We start from the raw sequence: 16107 nt of genomic DNA on the forward strand, positions 1-16107 counted from the left end.
TCACAGCTGAACGCGGAGGACCCCGACACAAGTGCAGGGCCTTCCGAGCGAATACGAAGAAATCAATGGTGACGCTGGGCGGCCAGTTAGCGACCGGAGAGCCCCGGCAACTGGACATGTTGGTCCCCTGTAACACCGCAATGAGCCCTTGAACCTCCCTAAAGCACTCTCAATAAGCAGATATTTGTTTTGCCCGCTCATTAGGCCCTTTAATTCTGTCTGCGGCTCTTGTTGGTCGCATTGAAATCTGTACTTGCGCTTTGCTGCTAAAAAAAAAAACTGCGTCCGTTCGGCCGGTTGTGGGCGCAGGATGTCGCGCGGTTATGAGCAAGCATCTGGGTTGGCTAGGGACACCACATGCGGTTATGAGCAAGCATCAGGATTGGCTGGGATCTCAGAACGGTATGTCCAGTATATAGGCATGTAGCCGTCAGCACCTTAGATAATGAGTGTGCAAATGAATGATCAGAATAGCGCAACGCAGTGGGAATGTACCATTCCTGATGCTAAGCGACTAATGAAACTTTGCAGAGCCGCTTCCGGCATGGTTATTCAGATGAACGATGAAATTCGGATGAAAAATTAAATCGCCATAACATCATCGGGATTAAAAATAAAACAGCCGGAGAGCCAATCGTCTGGGATAAAATCACGTCCGTACCAGCTAAAAACGCCCAAAGAGCCATCACCTGTTGGATGTGGCCACGTCATGCCCTTACACAAGCGTCTTGGTGAGAGGCTGCTGCACCTGCTGACAGGCAAGGTCACCGGGGGTCTGCTGAGGGTGAAGGTAGTATGGGCGGCTAGTGGCTCGCCACGGTTGAGTGAGTCCCCTTAGTGCTATGTTGATGTGCCTGAAACAGCGCTGAAGGGTATGACCGCCGGGCGACTTCCCTCTTGTCGCAAACAAACGCATATTTAACAGATGAGTGTGAGCAGCGTGCATGCTCGGTCTTAACACTCGGTTTTCGACGCGCAAACAGACAGTTTGTTTTGGCATGTTCGCCAACGCTTAGCATCGAAAACCCACTTTATTTTGTAATACCCCTCTTGTAGCGCACCTCGCAATCTTCCGTTCATGAAATACTTTACATCGTTTTAAATAAAGTGGTACCAGCACCCGTAGCGTCACACTCGCGCGAGGCCATTTAAATGCTGCAGACGTAGCTCTGGACACTGGTGCTCTTCCGGCCGTCGACCTTAACGTATTCATCGACGGCTCTCCATCATCGGCACCCGTCCAATGGCCGCTGCCCAGAGGGCGCCATGTTAGTGCAACCCTTACCCTTACCCAACCCCAACCCAAAAACCCTTACCGACAGAAGAGCTACGACATTATTAAGCGCGACGCAACTTCTACTGCAAAAACTTAAACAGACTTTACTTATATGCGGCATCACTTCTGCAAAGATTCATACACGACATAAATGCCAAACAACACAATTTATCCTTTAGAATCTTATATGCGTCATTACTTACACGGCAAAGACTTATGCAGTCTTCACTTGTACGCGACGTCGCTTCTACTACAAAGACTCATACGCAGCATGAGTGCTGCGCCACAAAATTTACCATGCAGCAAGAAATACGTGCCAGTCGTTACTTCTCCAGCAGAGACTAAGCCACAAGTTTCTGCTGTAGCACTAATGTCGCTATAAGTCTTGGCAGCAGAAGTGATGTCACGAATAAGCAATGGCTGTGTTAAGTTTGCAGTAGAGGTAATGGCCGCCATATATTTGTTAAGTATAAGTTTCTGCGTGCGGCATTAACGCCTGGTATATTTTTTTGCAGTAGCAAAATGTCGTGCACAACTAATAAGTGTATAAGTGTTTGCAACTAAAGTAATGACGGGCATAATTTTTGAAGCATAAGTTTTGTCGCGTAGCACTTAAGTCCTGTATGAGTATTGGCAGCAGAGGTAACGTCGTAGCGCTCCCGTAGGTAGCAGCTTTTGTTGTAGCATTAATGTCGTGGAATCGTCCACCGGACGTGACCCTAGACTCCGACTTAAGCAGTCGGATCGCATCCTGGCAGTAGCAGCTTTTGTTGTAGCACTAATGTCGTGGAATCGTCCACCGGACGTGACCCTAGACTCCGACTTAAGCAGTCGGATCGCATCCTGGCAGTAGCAGCTTTTGTTGTAGCACTAATGGCGTGGAATCGTCCACCGGACGTGACCCTAGACTCCGACTTAAGCAGTCGGACCGCATCCTGGATTACATCGAGAGACGTCAGGACGGCCCGGCACAGGGAAGCGCTCGGCAAATCCCAGCCGCTGCCTCGGGCCGGCTTGGCGGGACTTGCGCGAGCTTGTCGAGGCTCATCCATAGCCCGTTGCGAACGGGCCTGCGAGCGGCGCGGTCGCAGCCGGCCGGCCAGTCGCTGGCTGGTGGCCCTCAAGGTCGCAGTGCGCTGCTCGCCGCTGCTGCGCTGTCGTCCGTGAGGTCCGGCGAAGGTCAGGGCCTCGGCGAGGTGCACGGTGCGAGACCGCCTTACATGGTGGAGCGCTGCCCGACCGTGCGGTTCGGTGCGGGAGCTACGCGTCTGCCAGTCGAGCGCGTGTGGGGGTTGACGCGGCAGGGTCGCGCGGTCGTGACAGCGCCAGTGGAAGCTAGGGCAGCACCAGCGTGCCTTAGTTCCGTGCGGTCTCGTGGGCCGCACCGACATGGCGCTGGCACTGGGCGAAGCAGGTGTGGTGCAGTCTCAATGAGTGGGCAGTGCGACATGGACATCGACAGCATGAAGAGTCCAGGAGAGCTGCGAGACAAGACCGAATAGCAGAGAACCAACGCAGCGCAGTAAGACGGCAGCGAGTATGAGTAGGACAGGGCAAAAACAAAACCGCGGAAGATAATTGCGCAGCAAAGCAATAAACAGCGAAGGAAGGCTGGTGGGCAACGACGCATAGCTGATCAACAGCAAGGCATAAGCGGTGGCAGCCAGCAGCAAAACGGCGGAGGTGCAAAGCAGAACAGCCAGAAGCCAAACGACAAAGTAGCGACGCAGTGCATCAAAGTACGGAAGCATCGCGGTGGAACACGGTGGTGGACCAAGACGACTAAGCAGGACAGCGGACGAAAACAAGCTGTCGTATTTAAAGTGGAGTGGAATCGAGGAAGGCACCACAATGCCACTCGTCAAGAGACGTGAGCAGTGGGACTCGCAGTGCGACTTCATCCTCAGCTGCATCGGATACTCGGTGGGCGTGGGGAATATCTGGCGCTTCCCCTATCTGTGCTACAAGCACGGTGGCGGCACGTTCCTCATACCGTACATCATCATGCTTCTGGCGGTGGGCATACCCATGTACGTGATGGAACTGACGCTGGGCCAGTACGCCAGCCTCGGTCCCAACAAGCTGTTCCAGAAGCTGTCGCCGTTGTTCTCGGGCCTCGGCTACGCCATGCTGCTGATGACGACCCTCGTCTGCTTCACCTACAACATGGTGATCGCCTGGATCATCTTCTACGCTGCGGCATCCTTTACGTCAGAGCTCGCGTGGTCGCGGTGCGGGCACGACTACAACACAAGGGACTGCTTCACGACGGCCAGCGACGACTTCTGTGCGGAGAGCATTGGTGGAGCCAAGATATTCTGGAACAATACCTGCTACCCGGTTAGCGAGTTCTGCACTCAGCACGAGCTATCACCGTACAATAATACGCATTGCAGCAACAATACCGCTGAACAAATGGTGCTAGCCGATATTTTTAGCAATGTAGGTCACCGAGTGCTCGCCAGCGAGGAGTACTATGTCAACAATGTTTTAGGTGTAAAAAACCATAGCTGGCACAACTTTGGAAGCATGAAGTGGGACCTTTCACTCTGCTTGCTGGCTGCTTGGATTTTAGTGGGCTCCTGCATCTTCAGAGGCATCAAGTCTTTCGGTAAGATAATCTACTTTACCGTCTTTTTTCCGTATTTCATTCTCCTCATGCTGGTGCTTCCCACCACAGGACTAGACGGGGCCGTTGAAGGCCTCAGGTTCTTCGCCATCCCGGACTATCATCAGCTGTCAGACTTAACCGTTTGGGTAGACGCCGCATCCCAGACTTTCTATTCACTCGGCTGCAGTCACGGCGCACTCTTCACCTTGGCCAGTTTCAGTCGCTTCAGAAACAACTGCATGAGGGACGCCATCGTCGTGGGAATCGTCAACGCGGTGACGTCTGTCCTATCAGGCGTCATCGTGTTTTCGATGTTGGGTTTCATGGCCCTGCAAATGAACAAGACACTAACGGAGGTGGTTGACACGGACTTAGGACTGGCCTTCATTGTTTATCCGGAGACCCTGTCCCACATGCCGGTGGCGCCCCTCTGGAGCTCCCTCTTCTTCATCATGATGATCACGCTAGGTCTGGACTCTCAGTTCACCATGATGGAGTCGCTGACCACCGCTGTGTTTGATGAATGGCCACGCGTAGGCGGGAGGAAGGGGACCGTGGTAATGATAACTTGTGCAGTGTTCTTTGTGGCATGCCTGAGCATGTGCTTCAACGGCGGCGTGCTCCTTTTCGCGCTGGTCGACCACTATTCCGTCTCCTACTCGTTGTTTGTGATCGCGCTGGTGGAGGTGCTGGTCGTGGCCTGGGTGTTCGGCGCGGAGCGTCTGCTGAACTTGATGCAGAACGACATGGGCATCATCATTCCGACGCCTCTGCGGCTCTACTGGCTGGTCGCGTGGAAGTACGTCATGCCGCTGGTGCTGGTCTGCGCGCTGGTGCTCACTCTGGTGTTCCACAAACCCGTGTCGTACCGCTGCGGCGACGACGTGCAGTACTTCCCAGCGCTGACCCAGAACATTGGACTGGTGATGGCCGTGTCCCCGGCCTTCATACTCGTCGCCGTCGGTGTCGGAGTGGTCTGTACCCAGCTGTGGCGGGGCGGCAGACTGACGGCCCTCCTGCGCCCTACGGCCGACTGGGAGCCGCCGGCGCCGGCTAGCCGCGGTGTTGCCAACGAGGCCTTCGATGGCGCTAATTTGGGCATGAATTTGTGACGGCTTCCGGAACTTTGGTGATGAGCAACGGACATTCGTTGTCCCAGCGACAACCATCCACCACTGCATGATGTGCATGATTGTGGCGCGTGTGGACGTGCATGATGTGTGGCGCGTGCGCACCCACACCCACGCCCATACATTCACCAATGTATGTTCGCGCTCACATACTTTCTCCGCTTCTCACTCTTACAAGCATGTTCACCCTTGCCCATGCGGACATGCACGCTGGCCGCGGCGGGTTGGGTGCGGCCTGTTGGCGCCCTAGTGCGCACCACGTCGACCTCGACCCAGGGGCCGGTGCCGACCTTTGCAGGTGACTATTCAGTCATCGTGAGGTGTGATCACTGCGTGTGTGTTTCGTTGAGTGACTGCTGGTGTGCTTGCAAATAAAAAGTCAGGGAAAAACATAAACTCGATGCGATTGCGAACGCAATTATGACAGTGTTTTTGTCCGGTGCTGCTGCTGACACATCAGCCCGATCGCGTAAAACGCAGGCAAATGCGCTGTTGAATACATGTGTGCTCATTGGAAGCATCGCTCGCAGTTCAATTTACGATGGAATGTGTAGAAAGGTACCGTTATTTACATTGTTCGCGTAACGAACAAGGCTCTTGTTGAGTGTTGTATTTTTGTCGCGGGACTACGGATCACAAAACGTGTGTAGCTATGCATGTATTTCCTACATGTAATTATTGCGATATGAGCCCATGATTGTACACTGGGATGTTGCGTGGTGAATGTAATGACGACCAAAGGATCTCCGTAGTACTTCACCCTCTAGAAGGCAAAATGGCTCGTGGCACGAGAGATCCAGGCACTGAATCCCCAACGAAATACAAAGACACGAGAGGCTGTGACCGAAATATAATTCAATTGGATAGCTGTGTTTGTAAATCAAGACTGGAACGGCGACCCAAGCCCCGAAGTGCGTCAGGGATTATGGATCATCATTGAATGCCGTCAAATCTATTAAAAGGACATGTGGCATGGGAAAAACGTTTTAGCTCTCACCCTGGTACGTTGTTATTTACTCGGGCTTTTTCTTCCTAAATTTGTCATTTTCATTTTTTTCTTTCGTTTTTCATTTCGCCTCGTCGTTTTTCGTTTGGCAGGGTATAATGAGCAAAAGCTAACTCTACAGCTGCTGTTTCTTAACTTACCATGATAGAGCCTCCCCAAAAACAATGTAATGATCTAAGCCAAGTTTACAATCTCAAAGAGGTACATCATGATCAAAATGTGCTCAAAGCATATACCACGCGGTATCAATATGCTCAGAATATACAAGCAACACTTTTTTGCATCTTTCGTGTGGCTTCGTAAACTGGTTTTGCGAAGGCTTGCACGCAAAAAGCTGTTCATTTTTAAAGAAACAAACTATGTCAACCTGACCGAGTGGTTGAATTATTGACCTAGCGGCACAAAAATTATCACCAATTGAGAAATCTTAGAGAAAAATCGCATCGCTTTTCCCGTGAAGCTCCATCCTTGTTAGTTTGGAGACCACTGAGTAATCGCATCGACCTCCTTATCGCTATTGTAGTATCGTCCGCTCTCACAGCCCGACCAAACTCTAAGTCAGGTGTTACCGTGAGTATTTGCCCAATACCCCGGTAATAACAACAATAGCAATCGTAAAACGTCCGAGGCGTCCCAACACGTCACGCCCCCTCCCCCCCCCCCCCACGCGCCACCACCCCAAGGCCAACTCTCTCGCGCAACTCCACTTGCCTGGCGCGTGGGCGCCCTAAACAACTGCCATACACCACAGCTATGAAAACCGGCGAATCAGGGCGAGGGTTTCATTATTAGAGAGAATGTTTCACAGCTAAAGGTATTGAGGCAAACATCATATTTAATGAAATAGGCTCACTTTGGTTACTATAAGTTTTCCTTTTAAGTTTAAAAGCCACTCAAAACGACCCCGTTTCACCACTTGAAGAGAGTGTGTCTAGTGTTTTCAATTTTCGAAACATACGCTTGAGGGGGATGGGGGTCGCAGCTATCTAGGGTTAATTTTGGTGCTTAAATATGCGGTTGAGTCTTGCACCATCGTACCGATGGCTGTGCGTCGAACAAATACAATGCCAAAAACTTAACCAATCAGTGGGCAGGAAAGGACGAACGCACCGGCTTATATGTGGCGAGTAACTGCGCACTAGTGACATGACCATTATCTTGGCTGCTACGGTCTCGTGCGTATGGTGGGAGCGCTGGCGGTATAGAGCGGTAGGCACTTGAAGATCTCTTGCGTAATTCGAGACGGAAAAATAAGATAACTTGAACATGCCTGGCGTACCACTGACATCGCAGCAACAATTTCAGCGCATGGGCCCTGTTATTTCGAACGCTGAATTCGGTGCACGCGCATTCGGAATTCGGTCATTACTTTCAGGGTATGGAATTTTAGCCGCCTATGTCCGCTGCCAAAACAACGTAGAGCAATTACATTTTCCTGGAGCCTGGTGCAGCCGATTGACACGAGACAATACTTGTGCCTGATCTCAGTATAAAGTTGGCCAACATGAATTAATCGCGGTATGTATCAACTGACCAGCCTTACCATACGTCCAACCCCGTGCACGCACAGCCCTCCGCTGAGTGTAAACAAAACAAAACAAAACAAAACAGAATAAAAAACATCAACATAATGGCCGCCGCCATCGCTGCATTTGCAAGCTGCTGTCAGGGATGACAAAAGACATCCTCGAAAAGCCATTGGCTAGAATGTAAATGGTAGAATGCTAGAGCTAACGATACCTTCTCAATGATGCCGACGTGTTTGATGATTCATATTGCTTGGGGGCTACCTGATAACCTCGTTGTTCCATATAAATCAGAGAAAATTTGGGGGGAGGGGGGGTTGTGACGATATCATGTTAGTGGAGGCGAATTGCTAGAAACCAATGACACCAAAATTTTGTAATCGAAATTCCCTACCATCCTACATGCACAGTTAAAACCCCAACTTGACTAGACACACTCCATTTAATAAACACTCTCCTCAATACGTCGCCGTTTCGTTGCGTCGTGGCGCGTGTTTATGACGTCAGAGTCGCCGCTGTAGCGGACGGGCTGACCCCTCGCAGCACATAACTTGCAGAGAGGGAACGATGTTTGCTGGCCCGTTTTCATGAACCTTTGTATCGTTAGATATTCGTGTTTTGGTCTGTTTTTGTGGTGTTCTTGCGTGTTTGTTCGCGATTTTATATTTGTTCCTAACATTCACATACCGGTTACGACGCCATTATTCAGTTATTTGATTCCCAGCCTGAAAATATGATATCAATACAAAATGAATTGATGACAGCATCAATAAAACATGATTTAAAATGCTTTACATAAATAGCACACCATTGACCACTGGATCGCATGTTAGCCGGCGGACAGCATTCCACAGTCGTTTGCCAACCCGCTGTCCCGGCACGTTACTATCCGCCTTCGTTATCAAAGCCTGCAGTCCATTACTAACCAAACACAGCTTGCATTTACCAAATGCAGTGTTGGAGCCTCCAGCTTAAAAATTTCATAATTGTGTTGAAGGCTGTGACCTATGCCACACAATGAAAGATGTTTTGATCAGAAGGCAATAGTGACAGATTGTTGACCTTGATAATGTCGTTGTAGCCCGTTGAGATGGCCCGAAAACCCACGGGTTCATTCAGCTTTGCTCCTAGCAACACCCGTCTCGGTCACGTCATTGGGCGTCAGTAGCTCCGTTTAGGTAGGATTGATTCGTTGACAGAAAGACCACAGTGGCGGTCAGAAAAATCTTTAGAAATTGCCAGATGCTTGTTGGTTTGCTAGGTGGGTTGAGTCGGTTGTGAAGTCTTTTTTAAATAACATCCATTCGTTTAAAGGAAATTGTTCACATCTGAAGGTATTGAAGCAAACATCAGATTTGATGAAACGAGCTCCCTTAGAGCTATTGCCTTACTTTTTAAATGGAAAGTACTGTTTTAGCCAGCACAAATCTTTGCTTAGTAAATATGCTGCCCAATGCGTCATAGGTTGATCACGTCATCGTATCTTGCCCAACATTGACTGAGTGCCAATCAATGGCCGTGTCTGGAAATCGCGCTTACGAAGGCCATGACTTATGGAATGACAGGATTTGAATGACGTTATTGCGACGTCATGAATCCCAAGTCCACTTTTAAATCTTCTCCCCGTTTTACCTTTCCCCATTTTTGCGACTGTGTAGCTCAGAAACTAGAGAAGCTTAGGTCTTAAGAACAGGAGGCTTGTGAACAGTACCGAGAAGTCTTCAGGATGGCTAGAAGTTCAAAACCACATTCCAATGCGGAACACTCCCTTTAAAACAGATTTATGGAATGGAATGACAGCATAAGTACGCCACAGCAGGTACATGCACATGTCCGCGGTTCGGTATAGTGACCTTGGTCGTTGCCACAGCCGACATGCAGGCGGGCCTCCCTATATCGCCCACTGTTTGATAAACCATTCATGTATACAGGATATCAGCCGTTACTTGTTGTGCCGTCCATAGCTGCGTTGTGTGATGAGCGTCCCATTATCCCGGGACGTTCGCCCATTATGTATCAACTTGAAGAAATCTGACGGGTTCAATTACGTTGGTATGCTTTAGATATTTCTAGGATATTAAAAAGCCGTTACCGTCTACCCCGGACGCATTTTGTTCCGTTATCATGCACTGAGTCGTCACTTTACGTTCGTGGATTTGGCCGCGCGGGACCAAATCAACAAGTAACGCAAACATAAATGACGAATGTGTCTTATGCTCGTGAATCAAAATGGCTTCCATAGTAACAAAAACGTGATTTTGATAGTCCTGACGACAGGCTATGCGCTGCGCTCCTGCTTATCGCAATTTTCGTGCTTTTCAAATTTGGTCCATAATTGGTCCAGTCTAATGATGCTGGCTATAGAAGCGCGCAAATGTGCGTAAGAAAAATCATGCATCAAGTATGTGTCAGTTTGATGCATACTTCTTACCACATTGCACAATTGCATCTCATTACTGAAAGATTGTGGGTATTCGTCGGTGGTTTGTGAACTGTCATACTTATTGCTATGCTCATGTGGAGGATTATCAGTAAGAAAATTCAAATGACTCATTCAAAATCAAAACATTTCGATAAAATAAATGCCGTCTAAATTTGAATGCATCCACCAGTTGCAGCCGTCACGCGACCAACTGTCACCACATGTTATAGAAGCAACCGAAGTGGGGTCAGGTCGCTGGCAAAAAACTTGCAGAGAAGCGTAGCTACCAGTCCAATGAAACCCTTCAATACGTATGTGCCTCAATCCTCTATGTCAATAGGCATAGCTGGACACACATGACCATTATAATCGCTTGCGGGACCATTATAATCGCTTACCACTACAATCGGTGCAAAAATGCAATGGGGAATGGTAAGGTGCAATGGCAAAAGTGAAATGGGGCGTGACATGTGGGAGGGATATTTTCCCAGATACCATTTAGAAGCACGACTTTTGGTTGGGTGAATGGCTGGCCCTTGCAAATCATTGACCCTTGATCATAGCTGACCCATATCAGACCCTTGAAAGTACTGACCGAAAGCGAGGTCATTTCCCAAAGCCCGTTTCCTTATTTCTATCCTATTTTTAAACTTTGTGCCCGCGCCCACATAATTATTTTCCAGCATTTTGCCGCTGATGCGCGACTTTGCCACTGTGGTGCGGTTGCCCCCGGGTTTTTAACCGGCCCAAGAAGGCCTCCAGCCCGCATCTGGCGAGCCCGCCACAGCGGGCGACAATCGGCTGACATCTCAGAAACCCCCGCCCCCCCCCCCGCCCCCCCCCCCCTCCTCCCGTGCAGGTTACTGGAAGGTCCACCGAAGGACGGCGCATACCGCATCCTGCTTCGCGCCGGGCCTCCGGGGCGATCCGGAAGGGGGCTTCCAAGACAGCAGGCAGGAGCGCCCCTACACAAAGGGGTGCGTGGGGGGGGAGGGAGGGGGGGGGGGGGCTTCCGCGGATAGGAGCGCCGCCACACGCTCCTCGCCGCAGATGCACGGCTTCGACGCGCCCGATTCTCAACACGACGGCACAGCCGAACCTGGGATGGCGGTGGTGAGTCCCCCGGCCGAGACTGCATACCGGCTCGAACGCTCCGCACTTAACAGCGGAAGGCGCCGTCACTCTGGCTGCGGTGATCTTGTGACGTCACGTGAGCGTCTGTGTATCACGTGGTCTGTCCTGCATAATTGGCCGCCTGCCAGCCGTCGGCGCGCCGGCTCGGATCGTCCGCAGAATACTGCAGCAGCATTATGCACTGTAAGCAGGCGCGCGGCCAGAGCCTTGACAAGTGGATGGGGGGCCCAGGGTTGACAAAAAAACCTGGTAGTAAGTTAGTAAAAAGTCTCTCGAAAGTAAAAGGCCCCTGGTGCTAAAGGGCATCCCTGAAAATCGTCGGACATGACCCATTCCTTAATGACGGCATGTTTCTCCTTGATATCTGTCATGTGTATATTCTATAATTTGAAGACAATCTTAAAGGTACTGCGAGATCAATGGTGCCTGAAGTTAGGGCAAAATAATGAGAAATAATGATGAGTTAAACCACTGCATAAAAAAGATCGCCGGCGCTCTTCATTTTGCAACGGTCCAGTGGACACTTTTTAAGCCGACAGTGCTCAGAAACTTTGTCATAATTTTTATGTGTCTTACAGAGATATCAAGGTACCGCGAAAGCACATTGAAGATCAAAATGGGTCAACAATTTGCATTAACATGACCAAACCATGCTTGTCTGGAAACGTCCAACATTCACTCAGAATCGATTAGTGATGCAACTTATGTAACGTAGGGTTGAGCATGCACGCTCGCACATCTTAGCCACAAAAACTACGCCGCCAGGTGTTGCAGTCTCCCTAGGCCGCGCACCGCTGGTCCCGTGGCTAGCACAAAGTCGTGGTCAACAGGTGACCGAAAATGATGACGCATCTGAAGCGGCACCTTTGAATGCTTTAGGACATACAATTGTACATGTAGAGATATTTCGAGCGTGTATGTTACCTGTACAATTTTTAGATTGATGATGCTAACGGATCGGGCATAGCACCGCGAAGTGGTAATTGGGGGTGAAAATGGAAGAGTAAAGGCAGAATCTGTATTTTTCGTGTTGCTGTAACTGTCAATCTGTCCAGACGGCAACCTCGAATATTTGGAAAAGATTCGCCCAATCTCAATTTCTGAACTCGACGAATTAATTTTGAAAGCCATTCTGAAACATTTTACAATGGTCATTCTTGCTCGCACGACGCCCGCCGCCTGGCGTTACTTGCAGTGCCGATTGCCGTTCGGTTTTGCGGAAATTGCAACTGCAACGCAGGCAATCTTCAAAAGGATGAACTTTCTCAGGCAAACAAAGAATGGCTTTGTGCGCTTTTTTAACTCATTTCGCCACCCTCTATTTAATACCAATAAGACTCCATATTTCCGGGAAAGAGCCCCCTTGAGAAGAACACTACGGGGCACATCATTGTTCTTGGTCAAGGGCTGACCGGCCATTCCGTCCCACCGCGGTGTCTTCCAGCTGTGAATCTGGCGACAGGGGGCGGATCCCCTGGCCAATCCGGAGGCCTTTAGAGAAGTGCATCATGTTACATTGGTCCGCTCTGGCCCGGTCAGGGGCCGCACGGCCCCTCGGAACATAAGCACATGCCCCCTGTGCCCCTCCCCCTGCGGCGCTACTGAATGCAAAGCGTTTGCAAATGCACGAAGGTGCAGCCTCAGATTGACGACTGCCGTCTCCTCTACGCAGCTGAAACCTCAAAACAGTGACACTCCCATCAGCCGATCTAGAAGCCTAAGCTTGACATGAAGCGGCGGCGGCCACCGCGTTTGCCACGGCGGACATCTTGAATTCACTCCGCGCGGGCGACCGCTGGGCCTGGCGTCGATGTTGTGCGGGTACTCAGACGGGATTTCCCGTCAGGCTCGCCAGCGCAGCGTGCGCCCGGCCAGACGGGTCGCTGCACAGATGCAAAATAGCTGGCGGTGAATGTAAATGACGGGGACGGCCGCAGCGACTGCGGACGTGTTGTAACTCAGGCGCAGGAGGCGGCTCCGTCAGAGCAAGGCTTGAGTTATTAGTTTTTGTTTTGTCTTATTATTTTTTTTTGATTTGATTGCTGTATATATATATATATATATATATATATATATATATATATATATATATATATATATATATATATATGTGTGTGTGAACAATTTCGCGCACCGCACTGGGCAGATGTGAAAGAGGCCGTATGCGGATTTTCGTTATGGAATGGAATATAGTCTGCATTTACCTGCAGCTGCAAAACAAGTCCTCCTCGCGACGTCCGCCTCCGCGTCAGAACACGGGCAGTTTTCGATGCTCGGCGCATAAAATGAGTGCAAGATTAGTGCCACACTTCAACGCTATAATGCAACCCCTTGACTGCATTACCAATTCAAAGGTAAATGACTCGTTTTACGTATCCAACGGTACCTACATAGGACGTAACGGTAGGTATATCTTAGCGATGTGATGGGAAAATCACGTTTTGCAGGTTAAATGTTTCAAATTAGCTGTGTTGGCGCCTAAAAGATGGGCAGCCCTGCGTCAACGGGTCCGGCAGAAAGCACGAGGAAGCGTCACCGTATATTTTCGAACGTCATTTCGTGCTAATGAAGCCAATTTAGAGAAGTGCTACCACTGGACGTCTACCACCCTGATCTAACTGGTTTCTGAACTAACTCGGTTTTTATGGAAAAGCTTGTGCAATCCTTTCAGCCCTTTAAGTCTCCGCGCATATCGGTCCAATGATTTCTCTCCACTATGGCGAGGCCAGCGTCTAGTGGAGGGGGGGGGGGGGGGGAGGGGGGGGTATGGCACGGACGTTAACAAAGTGTCCCCTGCTGGCAAAAAGCCGCCTTTCTCAGAAGAAAAAGGTTGAGCCATTTTATTTCAAAGTGGTCAATTTTCTTTGCGTAGTTTTGATATCTGCCTTTCTTGAGCGTTTTCAAAGCACTTCGTGAACCACTGTGTGAACAACTGTGAACCACTGTGTGGAGCGCCAGCGACCGCATAGGCCAGATGTCCCTATCATGAAATACACGAATACCGTGATAAACAGGAGCGAAACCCAACGTTTGTTGCCAGCTGTAACGGATCCAGAAGGGGAGGGGCACCCGGGACCATGGCCCCCATGGGCTTCGAAGCAGCCCATAACCTGCCGAACGGATGCAGTTTTTTTGGCAAAACATAACAAAATTGGACGTCCTGGGGCCTCCAGGTAACCAAGAACATCAGCTAGTGAAAGTAAATGGCCCGTTACCAGAACAAAATGTTCGCTGATTGAGAGGTAAGTAATTGAGGAAATTTTGAAACCCATTGAGATCCAAAGGCCCTACGCTGTTGCCGGGGGCCTATATGTTTACTTGCCGGGGCAAACTGATCTCTAAGGAGTCTTCCACATTGCCCTTGACTTTTTTGCATTTACTCTGAGGGACCTCCGCTGTTGTTGGGGCTCTATCTGCCAACATGCCGGGGCATTCTTGATCGTTAAGAAGCCCTCCACGCTGCTCTGAACTTTTTTGCATTTGCTCGGAGGGACCTCCGCTGTTGTTGGGGCTCCATCTGCCAACATGCCGGGGCATTCTTGACACCTAAGGAGCCCTCCACGTTGCTCTTAACCCTTCTGCATTTGCTCGGAGGGACCTCCGCTGTTGTTGGGGCTCTATCTGCCAACATGCCGGGGCATTCTTGACACCTAAGGAGCCCTCCACGTTGCTCTTAACCCTTCTGCATTTGCTCGGAGGGACCTCCGCTGTTGTTGGGGCTCTATCTGCCAACATGCCGGGGCATTCTTGACACCTAAGGAGCCCTTCACATTGCTCTTAACCCTTCTGCATTTGCTCGGAGGGACCTCCGCTGTTGTTGGGGCTCCATCTGCTAACATGCTGGGGCATTCTTGACACCTAAGGAGCCCTTCACATTGCTCTTAACCCTTCTGCATTTGCTTTGAGGGACCTCCGCTGTTGTTGGGGCTCCATCTGCTAACATGCTGGGGCATTCTTGATTGATCAGGAGACCTCGATGGATTCTTCCCCTTCGCCCGAAAGGCTCTATACGTTATTGCCGGGGGGAGGGCACGTGTTCATATGCCGTGGCACTCTCGGTTCTCCGGTGTCCTTCACATTGCTCTCGGGCTCCTTTCACTTGCTTGGAGGGCTCTGTGCTGTTGCTGGGGCTGTATAGGTTACCCTTCCGAGACATCCGATGCTAATGAATCCTCGACATTCGTCTAGGGTCCGTTCCACTTGGTCTCATTTGCGAGGACCCTTCACTCTTGTTGGGGTCCTTAAAACCTGCCCGGGTGCCCTTGACCGCACGGGGACCTGCTACATTGGTCTTGAGCACTTCGCATTTGCCTGCAGGACCCTACGCTGTTGCCACAGCCCCACACGTTCATCTGCCACGGCACTCTCGAGCACTCAGGGGCCATCCACGTTGGTTTTGGGTTCCTACCGTTTGCTCGGAGGACCCTGCGCCATGGTCGATGCCCCACATTCAACCTGCTGGGGCATTCTCAATCGTTCAGGTGTCCACCACACTGGCTTTTGCCTGACTTCGCTTGTTCTGAGGGCCCTACGCTGTTGACTGGAGCCTCTTTCCTGACCTGCCGCAACACCATCGGTCCCTCGTCTTCCGTCCGCATTGGTCTCGGACTTTCCCATGCTCTCGGGGCCTACGTTGTTAACGGGAACCTAAATATGAATCGGCCGGGGCATTCTTGAACGCTCCGGGGCCATCCACCTCGATCTTGGGCTCTCCCCATGAGATCGGAAGGACTTTGCTCTGTCGCCGAAAGCCCTGCATGTGCATGTGTATGTGCCGCACACCGTCGCCCACGGCGTGTCCCTTGCTCACCTACACCGGCCTGGCGAAATCGATTCATGTATGCAGCTACAACGTGTCCGAGAGCTGCTCTGTGACGGTTGTCCTTGGCATCTCGGCGGCAGACAGCGTCAGCCGCATGTTTTACCAGAGAAGCTGTGCATTCATGGGCTAGGAGGTTAGCCGCCGGAAACTGACGAGCCGCGCGAACTATGGAGTCAAGCA

At 50.7% G+C, this 16107-nt stretch overlaps 1 protein-coding gene across 1 annotated transcript; it reads left to right on the forward strand.

Annotated features, from left to right (window-relative positions):
• Positions 1-2548: 2548 nt before the first annotated feature.
• Positions 2549-5856, forward strand: LOC119095323 (sodium-dependent proline transporter). Its single transcript, XM_037218179.1, has one exon. The coding sequence runs from the start codon at positions 3128-3130 to the stop codon at positions 4997-4999; it is 1872 nt and encodes a 623-aa protein (XP_037074074.1). The 5' UTR covers positions 2549-3127; the 3' UTR covers positions 5000-5856.
• Positions 5857-16107: the final 10251 nt, after the last annotated feature.

This window comes from Pollicipes pollicipes, unplaced genomic scaffold (genome assembly GCF_011947565.3).
Source record: "Pollicipes pollicipes isolate AB1234 unplaced genomic scaffold, Ppol_2.1 Scaffold_4219;HRSCAF=4965_pilon_pilon_pilon, whole genome shotgun sequence".
Lineage (NCBI taxonomy): Eukaryota > Metazoa > Arthropoda > Thecostraca > Pollicipedomorpha > Pollicipedidae > Pollicipes > Pollicipes pollicipes.